Source organism: Centrocercus urophasianus, unplaced genomic scaffold (genome assembly GCF_019232065.1).
Source record: "Centrocercus urophasianus isolate 14NV4802_14NV808 unplaced genomic scaffold, USGS_Curo_1.0 seq_11, whole genome shotgun sequence".
NCBI lineage: Eukaryota > Metazoa > Chordata > Aves > Galliformes > Phasianidae > Centrocercus > Centrocercus urophasianus.
Genome location: NW_024884253.1, coordinates 88,541,654 through 88,557,029, shown reverse-complemented (window position 1 = coordinate 88,557,029; position 15,376 = coordinate 88,541,654). Strand labels below are relative to the sequence as shown.

General features: G+C 42.0%; 1 protein-coding gene across 5 annotated transcripts in view; it reads right to left on the bottom strand.

The window, feature by feature from the left end:
* NFATC1 (nuclear factor of activated T cells 1) overlaps positions 1-15,376 on the bottom strand; it is a 111,329-nt gene that overhangs the window by 59,803 nt on the left and 36,150 nt on the right. For all 5 annotated transcript variants that reach the window (XM_042840056.1, XM_042840057.1, XM_042840059.1 and 2 more), the window contains exons 4-6: positions 10,359-10,561; positions 7,229-7,401; positions 5,194-5,334 (exon numbers count right to left, since the gene is read on the bottom strand). In XM_042840056.1, coding sequence (XP_042695990.1) covers positions 5,194-5,334; positions 7,229-7,401; positions 10,359-10,561 — 517 coding nt within the window. The remainder of the gene's footprint in view (positions 1-5,193; positions 5,335-7,228; positions 7,402-10,358; positions 10,562-15,376) is intronic.

Here is a 15,376-nt window from a genome sequence, read left to right as displayed (position 1 = left end):
CTGAATTTCTCAGCATCCTTCCGAGACTTTGAACTGACATTTGCACCCTAAAGCAGCAACTGACTGATTACAATCTTTGCTACAGATGGTGAAAATCAAGAGGAACAAAAAGCCTGCTACATGCTTCAGTGGACACTTAAATTCATCCAGCTTTCTTCTTTTCCATATTGCATTTTCTCTGTGCAAACATTTGGCTGACCAAACTTGACCACTCTTTCAACATAAAGGAAGCTTCAGGTTTTCCTATTTGAAATAGTTACAGAAAAGAGAGATTTTCTTTGGCATATAAGCCAAAAATTTGGTGATCTCACCCAGCTATCTCTCATCTGCTCCAGCATAGCTATTATCATGCTACATCAGTGTCTTAATGATCTAAGAGCGCAACCTGTTCCAGCAGCAAAGACAAACAGTTTTGACAGAAAAATTCATTTAACATAATAAAAATGACACTACAATGAACAGTTTGAAGCTAAATCTGAGAAACTGTTTAACTCTTTGAAAATGCCCATAAACAGGAGAAAATAATTGGAGGAAATGTTGCTTAGGTGGTGTTTACTTCTCCATCTTCCATGAACTTGAGTTTCAAATGCTTCAAGCACAATAGCTGGGGATGTTATGTAATTAGGTTACAGGTGCTAGGATCATTGTTGATTTGAAGGCAGAATAATCAGCAACATGTTCAAAGCCACAGAAATCCATAAGCCTGGAGTTTCTAAGAGATGTAGTGCTACAAATAGTGAACTTTATTATGCCCACTAAAGACAGTGGTGCATCTTCAGGGTTGCATACATAAAGGACAAAAAGGCCGTCAAATTTAACAGCACAGAATCAGAATTTCAAAGTCAGTGTTATCTGAAAATCTAATCCTGTGATGAAGCTGGGTGTTACATTTCTGCCTTTCTGTTCTTTAAAACTCTTGCCTTGAGCTCTGGTCACTAAGCACAAAACCGAGTAAGTGAGTTTGGTGCTCTAACTTAAAGAGTGGAGACTCAATTGAATGACAACCAGTAATAATACACTAAATAAATATCAAAGTTCTTCCTATATATCAAAACCTGTTAATAATGAGGATTTCAGTCATTTTAGCCTGATCTCTGAAGTATGTCTCGACTTGGACAAATCAAGGAAGTCCAGAAATACTTGAGCTAGCTCTAGTGCCAAAAGTATTCTAGCTACAGGAGCAAGGAGAGATTTTTGGCCTAACTGGATAAGTTAACTCCTTCGGATCATAGTGCAAGACTTTCCAAAACCCAAAACACCTTGTGCAACTCTACAATATCCTAGAAGCAAGGACATGGATATGTGCCAAGAAGATACACCTCTGTCTTCACTGTGCTATGGTGCTCGCAATACTACTTGGTTTGTGTCTCATTAGTAAATTTTCATTTGTCAATTACAATAAACATTTTCATGAACTGAGTTACAGAGAGACTTAAACATCACTAATCGTACGCTGATACACAAGGAGACAGAAGTCCGGTTGTTTCTGTTAGGTTCTTTGTGCTTTTTTATGTTCTCATAAAGGTAACTCTTGTTACCTTTCAAAAATGGCTTTGTAGATAATGTTTGTAGACACTGTTATAAGAGAAAACAAAAAAAGGAAGGTAACTGCCAGATATATAGTCTTTAAAAACTCTTCAAACATCTCTGCATTTTCTTAAGTTCCCTGAAGGTTTTTGCTGCCTGGTACATTCACACAACCTAGAAACTACGTAAAAAGATTAACACAGGTAAGTCAATAAATCATTGTCTTTTAATATAGATCCAGATCACAATCTAAGCTTTTCCAGATGAGTGTGTTAGGAAGAAAGCATTTTGCTGATCTTAGTTCAAACACCTCCTTGCATAGCTAACATCAACTTCACTTCATCCACTTTCATAACCAAAATGCACACCTTGCCTCCACAGTGAACACCAGCATCAAGTGTCCTTGTTTCTAGGGTGCTGCAGACATCTATATTCATATTTCAGATAGAAAACAGATTTTTGCTGTGTCCTAAATCTAGCACCCAACAAGCGTGATGCACAGACTCACAAGACACTTGAAAATTAGGAAGAGAAACCCATGACTATAAGGACAGAAACTGAAAGAAGGTAATTATTAGTCAATTTGCAAGAGAGAAGTATATTGTGAGATCCTTCTGTCATGCTAAATTCAAATGCTGAATTTAAAAGAGCAAATTTCTCAAAGTTCATTCAGCACTTACATCTTAACTATCCCTACGTTTCTGGGATGGTTGCTTTATGCCATCGCTCATCATTGGAAAACATGGTCTGATGTGCAAGCAATAAATCACTGAACAAAATCCTGTGAAATAAAGTCTCATTTTAACATGTGAGAATTTTTTTCAGGTCCTGCAGCAAGCTTGAGCTAACTTCAGTCTGCTTCTGAAAAGGCCCATTGTTTATCCAAAGGGGTGCCCTCTGCCTCAGCACCACGCCGTATCACAAGGGGCTCTTGCAGATGGGGTCCTCACAGCCCTGCCTTCACAGTCCTTTCAGCAAACCTTCACCCTGCAGCTGACTAGTTTCTCCTCTGTGTTGCACTGCTGCAAAGAATCTTTTGCTCCTGTTCATGCACTCCTTGGCTGAAAAGAAGCCAGTGAAGGGTTAACCTGAAAATACCACGTCCTGCCTCCCCGGCTCAAAGATTGATTTGATCATTCTTCAGGGATTCCCTCTTGTATGAGTCACAGTTAAGACAGACTCCCTACGCAAGGAGGCCAGGATAATGCCATTCCTCCAGAGATTACAACAGCTGAGGGCTAGCCTGAAGACGGAGAGCTTGGGACTCATGCTTGGAAAAACATTCAGCATACCACAATGCACTCAGCAGACTTAAAGAAATTATTCAGACAGAAGGAAAAAAACCACAGAAGCCAAACACAACGTGTTCTCAAACTCTCTGCGTTAACCAATTAAGTATGCAGACTAGCATAAATTAGACAAGCACACAGAGGCTGCCTCCTGGCTTGGGGACTCTGCCTGAATAAAGACTGAAAACATGAACTCATGTAGTATAGTGTTTAAATTTCAAATAAAGGATATTTTCCCTTTATAGAGTGCAATTATTCCTGTGATCTGTTACTTTGTAATAGCTGTATTTGGCTGTTACTCACTAGGAACGTGATTAACATTCAAAAACAAAAACAGCAACAGTGGCAAAACTAATGAATGTCTCCAGCTAATCACAGAAGTTCATAACTAACTTTCTAAGAGAAGAAGAAACTGTGCTGGTGTTCCTTCTCTTGACCTACTTTTATATACATGCAATAGCTGAGAGGGAAACACTGCTTGCTGATTTTCGAAAGTAAAGGCTGGGAATGCATTTTCATTTCATATTATACACAATGACCTTGCTCAAAAAATGAGCTGGAACAATCTGTCACTAGGACAGTGATGCACTGGACTTGCTTGTTTTAAATGCATCAAGCTGTGTTACACAAAGTAGCACACAACTCAGAGTCCATAGAAATTGCCCTGGATTTGCTGGCAAAATTCTTTTTTTGTGAGCCATTCCTAGTGACACAATTGCCTTACGAATCAGCAGCTGGGCAGCTTAGAGATTAATGCAGGCTAGGTGTTCCAGGAGATGCTTTTAAACCATAAAGGCTCATCCTCATAGTGTCCTCCCATGTAGCAGTACTGCCTTGCAATCGCACCAAATCTCCTGTGATCGCACTAAAATGAAGCAGGCTGTCTCAAATCAGATCTTCTACTACTGACTTAATCATACTGATTACTCTTCAATGGCAACAGCTCACTGACTGACTCCTACAGCGTTTCCATCCGCTTTGCACCCAGGAGTAGAGAGCAGGGGGACCTCTGGTGATGTCTTCAAGTAGAGGAGACACTCCTGCATGGGTCCATCCTACCAATCCATACACCCAAGCAGGGTTTTCCAGAGTGACAGGCCTTTAGATCATTTAATTCCTCACCAGCAGACTCAGTGTGCAACTGTAGACTCCTTCATTTCTCATGATTTTTCAAAAATGTGGCATATATAATTTTTTCTTGATCTCTGTGCTGTCTTTATAAGCTGCCTTTGTGCAGCCTCCAATTCCTTTTGCTTGAGGGAGATATCTGGCTAGACAGAGCAACGCTGGCCTTGTTTTGTACTTTCGTAATTTAAGTCAATATAGTGAGCATCCTGCTTTGTCCAAATCCACCCTGTGGTACCTGCTAGTGAGCAAGGAGCATTCCCATTATAGTTCTTTGGTACAGGATAGTTCAGAAATTTTTCGCAGTCAGTAAAAGATGAGGACAGAAAATAAATAGGAAAGAAAGCACAGTTTAACACGTTTTCCTTCCTGTCATGAGAAATATCCGGGACTTAGCTCCTGAAATGTCACACTAACCCAATTCTGTGCAGGGAATGAGGTTTAAATATAAAGTACACAGAACCACTCTTCTATCTCATCCCTCTATACTCAGATTTTTATGCTGCAATACTGCCCTTTTTTTTTTAATCCAAACTTTCTGAAGAAGCCAAAAGGGCATCCTGCTCATGCCCTGAGTGCAGTGTGGCACCTGGGACTGCAGGAAGGGCTCAGGATTGCTCTGCCTCAGCCTGATGCTTACTTTCGGTGACTTAAAGCATGATGGGAACCTTCAGGAAAGCCCCACACTTGTCCCCTGGGAGCCTGCAGGTGCTATAGTGGTGTGGGGGGAAGGTCTCGTGCCTCCTCAGCCCTCTCCCCACCGGGGCTCCCCTTCCTACTGCTCTGCTGACACCAGCAGGGCTGGCCTGAGGAGTGCCCAAGATGCTTGAAAGTGCAGGGGGGGGTTCAGCCGGCAGCTGAGGAATCCATGGCTTGAGCCAGTGCCACGGAAACCCTTTCCAAAACAAGACTCCAAGCTATCCTTAACTATCTCATTTCAGAGCCTGACTTTGACTCACAGCCCTGCTCCCACTCCACCACGCAGGCATTACAAGGAATGCCACTGAGGGCCTCCAGTGCTCTTCCACTGTTGCACTGCTGCAGAAACAGCCTCACTGCTGCCTGCCTGTGTCTACAGCTGCTGCAGCATGAGGCCTCGACACAGACCTCTCTCACAGCTTAACCCAGAAATGTGGAAAACATACTATGCACAGAGGAAAATGTGATTATGGGGATGATGCTATCACCATTTGGCCAGGATTTTGTGACAGGGGGAAGAAGGCAGACATGAGTCTGAATTGAAAAGACATACCTGGTGCTTTCTCCAAAAAGATGACTTTCGAGTCTTGCAGAAAGTTATGGCCAGTCAGAACCATCTTTTTCCCTCCAGTAACAGGAAAGCTGTCAGTACTTTGCTTCTCCACCAGAGGCAGTTCTTGGGCAGATCTCTGAGCTGGAGAGGTGTATAAATGGAAAAAAAAAAAAAAAAAAAGCAACCACAAACACACAAAAAGAAATAAATATTACATTAGCAAGGGACCTAATGCTTGCAATCCTTACTCTCATAAGATGAGTTTGACATAAAAACAAGAACAGCCAGAAGATTTGTAGGAAGCACGGTTTCTAAGCGCGTTCATCATAAACAATACTCTTATCCAATACAGTGGCACAGATTCAAAAAGCTCACAAAAAAAACCCCAAGATGTTTAAGTTGAAGACTCAGCTTGATCTGTACTGTGCCAAAAAGAGTATTTTTAGAGAAATTTGTTTATGTAGAGTATCTTCTCCGAGAGACCAAATAATAGTTGCTCGCATATATGCCATTCATTTACAAGGCATACATGAGAACAAGACCATCCACATCCAAACTGCATTTCTGTCACAACAGCCATAGCTGACTTTTATCATTAGCTATGAGCCTCACGATCCAGCAAAAGTTCACAGTTTAGAAAGCATATTTCCACCAACACCTGAGTGCCAAAGCACCCGTGGACTCATGCAAACAGAAACTATATTCTCGTGGCAAATATTTTATCATCTGAACTGCGACATGGAGTGAGCATGGCTGAACTTCAAGGGATGATGTGACATTTTATCCAGATTACATGGTTACTCCTGGTGTCACATGCACTAAGAGATGCATGAAGTTTTTGGCACCAGCTTATTCCACATTCTGCACTGGAAATAACACTAGCACTCTTTTTTCCCTCCTGTTTTCCATTACTTTGAGGAGGCATGTACCACGCTTTTGCTCATTACACAGTACTTAAAATTGCAAGTCACGGATACAAATCCAAGTGGCTTCATATTTAGTGGCCTCTTGAACTTGGCATATTGTATGGACTCTTCAGGATGCATTAAAACTGTGGCCTTATCATGCTACACAGCAACAGAAAATGTCTCATCAGCTATAGCAAGGAGCAGGATAAAACCATGGCTCCTTTTTTTTCCTTCTTCCTTTTTTTCTTGATGTTTATTAATTATTAGAGCGTTTTCAAAAAAGAAACGGGGGAAATTCTTCATCTCACACATATGGCTTTATGTCAGTCTACTTATTATAGGTATGGAGGCTCTGCTACTCTTCATAATAACATTGGGATATCTTAATATAACTTCCTTCCCACCACCACCACTTGTTTGTTTATTTAAATGGATGGCTATGAAGGAAGAAGGCTATAAACTACTGGTATAACAGCACTGCTCTTTCCTACAAAGCTTGCTTCTCTTGTAGACTCAGACTACCAGAATGGCAGCAGTGCTGCCCTGCAAAAATGGATGTAGTTCTATCACTGGTCTTAAAGTCTGTCACTGATGACACTGCTTTTGCAAGAGGAATGCAGGGATGCTCTTTCCTGGAGTTTTCCAATAACAATCCCTAGAAAAATACCAATGCCAAGCAACTGGAGCCAGGGTGTCACCTCTAGTGTATTGCTAGCCCTTCATCAAAGTGTTCAGGTCCTGTTTGCTGATTTTTGCTTTATGCTGGGGAGAGAGAGTGACTAGGACACGATAACTGCTTTCCAAAACTATCACAGTTGTCACCTGTATGATAAGAAGTCACCAAAGAAACCCAAGTCTTGCCAATTTTAGGCCTACTGTTAGCTTAGCAGTACTCTATTTTTGTTCTAAGTGCGTTCTTCCTTATAAAGGGAAAAAGGCACAAAGCTACACTTTTTTTTTCTACAGCAACAGTATTTTGCCATCACTACAAACCACGCATTTTTGCAAAACAGAGCAAGGTTCACTGGCTGGACAGGTGTGAACAAGTGTTTAGCACATTGATGGACAAACACCACATGTTCAGTGACACAAGAGCTAGCAAGAGAAAGACATCTGTTGCTACTTACAGCACTCGATAGGGTTGGAAGCTACTTGCAAAGAGAGGGTCCTCCCGTTGGACTGTGGGATGTGAACTCGGAAGACCAGTCGCACACGAGTGTTCTTCCGCCCAATGTCTGTTTCTCCCTTCCGCAGCTCAATGTCAGAGTTTCTGAGCTTTAATATTCCAGCACAGTCAATGCTACCCAAAAGGGAACACAGAGCAATTCAATTCATTTCAAGCAGAATTGACACAAGAGTGCAGTTTCTTCCCTCTCTCCTGTACATCTTCCGTGCCATACAAAGCCTCAGAACCAAGCTAAACGCAGTAGCCTTCATCCACAAGTAGCTCAGTTCAGGCTATTGGTAGTAACATACAGCAGCTGAAGTTGAGCACACAAACCTAGGACGTTACTTCGATTGCCAGAGGGAGAAAATGTAAAAGATCCTCCCACCCCACACATCCTGAAAGGATGGAGCTTACAGACCAGCTAAGTGCAAAGAAATGGACTAAAGGAGTCCAGAGGACAGGTCATTACCTGCACACTGTGCTACTAACTTAGAATGCAGGTATACTAACAATCTCACATGTTATGGCTAATTCGGATAAAAATATTCCATGATTTTTATTCTAGAGCAAAGTCCTGACAATACTCATTATTGAGCACAGTTCTCACAAAGTCAGTCCCACTGTCAGTGTGCTTCTATCAGTGAATTTCTAAGAGTCGTAAGCTGAAGTGAGCTGAAGCTTTGCAAGAAAAAAATAAACTCAAGGTTTCCCCTCTACATTAGAGAAAAATGTGCTGTTTGTCCAGAAAGAACTCCTGCTATTTCTGACCTCCCTCACTCCTATTTTTCAATTTTGGTTTTCTTGTGAATGAGTCAGAATTTCTGTCAAAGCAAATTCCGACAGAGAAAGTTCACAGAACAAAAGATAAATAAACATACGTGCTCAAAAACCCACTGCAAAAATACCTCTGCTTTGGTTAAGACTACAAAGTCTGCATTGCAGTTTATTCTGGGTACTGGTCTCTGGCATGCATTTTATTATACTAAATACATATAGTTTAATTTTATTTTGAATTAAAGAGTTTAATTCCTCCTCCAGACCTTTGAAGCTCAGTTCTGAAGCAAACTGCAAACAAAAACTATGGCAGCCTGGTTTTGACCTGCATTTTTTTTTGAAGTATAGATTTCAGAGTAACAAAAATACCTTTGCTGGTATGATCAAAGAAACTAATGAACATATTAATGCTTTTTAACAAAGCATATTAGCAGAGGAAGTCATAAGAATTAAGAAATATTTGTACGCATGTCAAAATTTTATGCAATAATCCATATGACAGAGAAGAAATGATGTGCATCTCACTATTGCCTCCTCAATAGCAAGAGTTGTAAAACAAAAAAAACCCTCAACAATTTGTTCAGCCTCTGTAAGATACAGAGGAGCACAAATCAGGTTGTAAAGTCATAGAAATTAACATTTGAAATCGATAGTAGTAGTTATACGTGCAAAGTTAAAATATGCTGATAAGCTTCATTGCTTCATTATACGAAAGCCAAACACACAAAGTGTTTGTGAGAAAAGTCCTTGGCTCTAAATTTCATTTCATTGTTAGCCTACATGACATTTTAGAGCATTGACATAGAAGGCTTATATAAGCCAAAGCATTGTTTGTGGTTCTTGGGAGAACTCTACTATGATCTGGCATTTGTGTCATGAAAATACTCAGTTTGGTTCCAAAACTGTGTGACTACCTTTATTCTACAGGGAAAGAAACAGTATTAATATTCCCATATGGCAAAAAATATCATTCAAACTGGATAACAGAAGGACCAAGAAATATTCTCTGTGTACTAAGCGGTGACATTTCAATAACCTCAACGGAATTGTGCCAGCTTCCAATGACAGAAAATGGGGCCGCTGATTTTGCATGCTCATCACAACTTAACACAATGAAGTGACTGAGGTCCTCATATCTTGAGTGATGATCCTAATCCCAGCTGGCAGTGCAGTTAACCACATTCTAGTTCTTCTATTTACATGATGCACTCCGGCACATGTTGCAGATGACATTGCAAACCAGCTTCTAATAACTGCTACATACAAGAGGGCTTCAAGTGTCTGTTTTTCACTTCATTAAGGTGCAGAAAACAGTGTATGAATAACCAGGAGTAGAATCATGGTTTTTGAAGGTACCCTGGGATTTCCCATAGTCTTTGTTGTGGTGGGGCCTGCTTTCTTTTTGTCTGTTTATTTGCTTGTCCTTTCTGTCTCCCTATAAATGCACACAAACGTGCACACATCCATGTATACATATATGTACACATTAATACATCAGTAGATGCACATACAAAATCCTCCCAAGGCAGGTGATTTGGAGAAGGGTTAGCATCATTGAATGAGGGATGAAGAAGGGAGCGGATTAAATCATACTGAGGGTCTTGCTTATGTCACATACACAGCTTGATACTGGATGCCTTATGCACAATCCTGTAATGAAATTTACCACTAACACTCAGATTCCTATTAAATCAGAAATTCTAAGGTGTGGATGCTTTCTTTCCTGCATGGGAAACTCATTCCAGTTTAGTAACTGCATTCTGTAAGCTTTAACTCCTTCTCTAAAACTTTTGCTTCTGAACAAATGCGGATTTTTATTACCTAAGAACTAAGAATGGCTTTGTTTGTCATGAAAAAGGCTAGGTTACTTGGAAATGTCCTCTAGAAGAGGTTCCATTGACATCCAAAGATAAATTTTAATAGGCCCTGTTCCTTGTGCTAGCACATACAGGAGTAAGAGGTGTCATATTTAGAAACTAAATGCAGGAGCTGAGGTAGGAGATATTTAGAGCTTGGTAACCGAGACACTTATTTTAAATGGCAAATAAGCACATCGGCTGAAACTCTAGAATGAAAGCAATCAGTTGTCATAAATATTTGCAAAGTTCATTTTGTTGTTAAGCTGATGAGAGGCAGTTTGTGCTAGTGAAGTTGTGAAAACTTACTACTACTGAGTGGAGTTAAAAAAAAAAAAAGGACAGAATAAGGAAAACAAGGAAAAAAAAAACCAAGGAAAAAAAATCACAGAACAGAAGAAATGAAGTGGGAAACAAGAGGAAACTGCTAAGCAGTCAGGCATAGTATCTAGGTCTTACGTTGCTCTCATGTTGTTCTCTGGAAGAAGTGGGATTTCCAAGACTTTGGTGTTGGAAAGTATTGTTTCGTGGCTGGTGGTGGAAACAGTCTTCCCAGTGATTCGATGAACCTGGTAGAAAGCATGGGGTCGCAGCAGGCGGTCGTCTGCAGTCCCAATGAACAGCTGTAGCGTCAGGGGCTCGCTTTCTAAGTAACCATGGAGCTGGCAAGAGAACAGAAAACGCCCACTGAGCACCACGGACATAAACTGCTAGGAATCAATTAAATTTTTATAAGCAGGAGAGCCTAATTCAAGGAAAGAACTTGTGACAGGTGCTATGTGTTAAGTTTCCCCCTTCCATTTTTTCTGTAATGTAATATTGGTACAATAAAAAGGTGCACTCAGAAAATGTCTCATTATCCCGGAGGACCTGAGGCATTCTAGATGAGGTGAACTTTAGTGCACTCTTGCTATGTCCACAGAAATCTTTGCATAAATTCTGTCACGGAGTTTGGCAAAAAAAAAACCCACAAAACAACACAGTCAATGTTTATCTGCAGTACTGAGGATAGCAATTGTAAGGGGGTTTTGCATGTGGAAAAGAGCATAGATTATCCACCCCTAAGCTTCCTGGGTTGGTCCACGTGTGGAGGATGTGTAGGACACTTCCTCTCACGGATTTTTCTGCCAATAAAACTGGAACAGAATGGAGACAGATAACGTGTACATAACTTGATGCTCACCATGTGTGCAAATTCTTCTTACAATTGCACAGAAATCTCACTGAAGCTACTTGGCCTGACTCGAGCCTCATTCGTGTTACAGTGACAACTGTGATGCCAACGAGAGTTATTTCTACTGCATGTCAAAGCAGTAGTGCCTACCCTCAATAATGTTGCTCTGAAGAGGCCACATAGGTTTTATGCCAGTGCAAAGCCCAGTCTGCCTTGGGAGAGCAGACAGCACACGAGTGAGCCACATGCATCCCACTCCTCTGTCATCAGCAGCCCTCTGCTCCAAAGCACGAAGCCTCTGTGTGCTGCTCATATTTAAGGTGAGGCCAGCCTAAACTCTGTGAAAAACAAGAATACAACAGATGCTGCCAAGTAGAGGGTGTCTTTGAGCTGACACAAAATGAGCTCCATACCTGCCATTTTGGCTCACCTGGCTAACTTTTCATCTTCAGACTACAAGGGTCTTCAAGACCTGGCTGCAGAAAAGCCCAGGATGAGCAAGCTCAGTGAGCCCAACAGCCTGGCAGATGAGGGGTGCACTGAGTAGCAGGGAAATAATTGAATTGAATACATCTGCTCCAATGCCTGGCAAAAACTGGCAGGTAACAGACAAGCCAGAGCTCCTGGCTCATACTGCCATGCCATGCAAAGGGAGCTTGCTGCTGCATGCAGAATGCGTCCCAGGCAGGCAGAGAGGTTTTAAAGTTTCCTCTCCTCACGCCTCCTGACTGACCTCAGTGTGCCTGCCACACCATCACTACAGCCAGTCAGCCCAGGCATCTATGCCCTTTGCAGTGAGCCATGGCACAGAGCTCACAGCGCAGTAGCACTCAGAAGCAAGCTCAGGGACTGTGCCTGCCACAGGGCCCAACCACTTCTGTTGCCTTCACCCATGCTGAGTCAATCCCAGCCACACGGGCATAGCAGTGCCACAACCCCCTTGCTCTTCCATCTCTCATCACTCTGCCATTTCTTCATGCTACCACCTGATGCTGGGAAGCAAGCCCTCAGAATAGCTCTTCCACCTGAGAGCAGTGAAGCTCTGCACTGTGGGAAGGGAGGATGTGGCAGCTGCAGGAAAGAGGAGCATGAACCAGGTGGGCAGTTACAGGAGGTACGTAGTGCTGAGAAAATGTTCTCGCTGCTACAGATGTACTTTTCTCTGCTAATGATTCAGGTGGGAGAGGCCAGGCTTTCAGGTTTACAACATCACTACACCATCACTAACTCAGACAGATCTATTTTATACCATTGATGACATCTTGGCGAGCAGGAACAGTTTTAATTTACGGTGTAGGAAAATGCAAACAAAGCTACTTCCCTACAGCTTTTTATTTATTTTTCCACAGAAGATTTGCTGGGTGGGCCTCTCCCACGATCCTAGATCAAGCAGGAGGATCTGCTGCCATTCCTTTAATGTGTGTAGCTCTTTGTGGAGGAGGCTGGAGGCTCTGATGCTTTCATTAACTCCTCCACATCTCTTCCCTGTCTCCAATACAGGCATTGTCAGAATGGTAGAAACAGAATAGCAGATCTCAGCCTCAGCTCTCACAGAGGTGCTATGGACTGTGTCTTTCAGTTCAGCTGCCAGCCTCAGAGCCAGGAGCAGCAGGTGACAGGCTACTTCTCTGCCGGGTCACAAGCAAAAAGCGGCAGTGACTTTCTAATTTGCTGCTCGAATAACTTCAAGAAGCTGCATTTCCAAGATTTCAGTAGGAGACCTTAAAAAAAAAAGGTGTTTTTCTCCAGCAGGAGTTTGAAACATGCCTGCCATGAGGCTGAGCTTTGTCATATTGCAGCAGTCCTCAGCTCTCCTGCCTCTGACCCCACTGTCAGCCATCTCTGTAGCCACTGTCTGTACCAAAACAGTGTACTTCCCCTTCCAAAACAAGGTAGTTCTCAAAACACGTGGCTCCTATGTCTGGCAGCAGAAAGATCCTCAACACCAAGATCTGTGCTATGCTGCAAAAACAGAATTTTCTGGTTTTGACTCCCAGACCGTTGAGATGCAGTCTGAGCAGCTCGTGTGCTCCCAGCACAGCTGGCGACCACTGGGAAGCCACCGTCTTACTCAGCACATCTCTGTCCCCGCGTGCCTTGAGGCCATAGCTGTTTACTACTGCCACGGACTTGAGTAGGGCTAGCAGAGTGACCTGGATTCAGCCCGGACTGATCTCACGCTGCGTCAACATCTCCAGAGCCTCAGCATTGACGGTGACGGAGGAGACATGGGGTACTGTTGGGTATTTTCGATCGTGAGCGTAACACAGGTTCACAGAGGAAAAAGTAATAAAACGTGACACACGAACCGATTAAATTTCTACAGGAAGCTGCTGGAAGAAAAAACTACGTAGCTATGCATTACCAGCAGTGACTTCTCCAGCTTGTTATGGAGGGTGCTTTTTATGGAGTGTGTAAAATTAAAATAAACCTATATTGAATTACAAGGCCGCTTAAAAAGTAAAAATAGACCAGCAAGTAACTTAAACCTCAATTCGTCAAAAGCAAAATCACACACTGAGATAACCGTGTGTTTTACTGAATCAGGGCGAACGGGTCAAAAAATCTTAAGTCTTGCATTGGGTTTTGCCATTTCAGGCTTTATCTTGAAATCAGAACTTAGCTACTGCTGTACCTCATAACCTACTTGTGAGTCTCACATGGTATTTTTCCCTCAGGTTTTTTACTAGGAATCAACCTAAATGCAAAGCCTTCACCTTTCATCATCCTCACCCTCACCTCATCCCTGCCTTCCTACAAGAAGAGTTTAAATGCTAGAAAATAAATATTAAGACATCAGATGCATGTTCTGCATTGTTCTTTAAACTGTGTGATCTTCAAACTAGATTTATGGTTGTATTTCTTTTTCTTTAAGGTCCTGTTGTACAGCTCTGCTGGGCTCCACTAAGCTGTGAGCACTCTCTGGATACATCACGTATTGTTAATCATGCATTCTCTGGGAGCTCTTCCTCATCTGGTAGTTCTGAATCTGAAGAGCAACAGTGCTCAGCATGATGAACAAACATGAGATTTCAAGAGAATGGAACGGTCAGAAACATCCAGGAAGATAAGGTTGTTGGTCCAGTTACTATACAGTTGATTTTGCAGCCAACAACACAGGCAAAATCCTTACTCAACTGTAAGTTTTGTGCTCTGCAGTAGAAGGCTTCGGATCTCAAATACGAATTTCCCTTTGTGTTTTCCTCAATGCATCATATTTGTTACTTTCACATTATGTGACTTATATTCCAATAGAAGCAATAACAGACAACAGCGCAAGGATTAAAATTTGAAGGGGCACATACTGTTGACTAAATTTAGGTCATTCTCCCAGCATACAATTTCTGTGACAGATAACACTGAACTTTGGAAGACTTTTTGGCATGCTGTAGATGTCTGGAAAACAGGCAAGATTCCGCACACTTTCAGCAGGTACAGCAAGAATACTCTGTGCCTCCCTCAAAATGTAGAAGTGTGACATTACTGTCACGTCATTCAGAAGAATGAAAAGGGGAGCACTGGCACTACAGGAAGAGCTGTAGTACTCCGGGCTATTACATTTGTCAACAGGTAAAGGAAACAGAAAACAAGGTGAACGTGAAAGGGGAAGGGGTAAAGGGGAACTGAGTATTTCTATTAGTTAGGAAAGATTTCACACATTCACATACACGCATATTTTCCATGCATGCTCTGGAATACTGTACTTGGTATAAAGATTCTGTTTCCTGGCATGCAACACGGGATGCGTGCGTCAGACACCCTATTTTTATCTTTTTCTCTGTGTAACACAGTCCCAAAGCTGAAGCTCTTCTCATAATACCTCAGTGGCTGAGTACGGGTGACAAAGGCTGCTCTCAGCTGCAGGGTTCATAAAAAAGGATGTGCCTTTCCTATCAAGCATGCTGTGCTTGGCAGTACCTACATCCAGATGGAAAGAACCATACATTCCCTTGATGTGAAAGTGTAAAGGGACATCACTCCAACTAAGGATCGGATGCACTCAGTTATTGAATGAGTTATTCTTCCCCAGTAAAGGTGAGAATACAGCAGCCACCTGTTTTAATACAAAGTGGACATGTAGGACAAACTTGAGTATGTAGATAAGACCACTGTGGTCAACGTCACTGGTTTTGAAGTGAAAGTAGGTCATGTTCTCCTGTTCTGACTGACCACTGACTAACCTGCTCTTTTCCTTTTTGAGCAACACTGTAAAAATATTTGAACTAGTCTCCAAAGACATTTGCATATATATTGTCTGAAGCTGCTAAGATCAAAATCAGACTTTAATTGCGGGCCTGTTTTA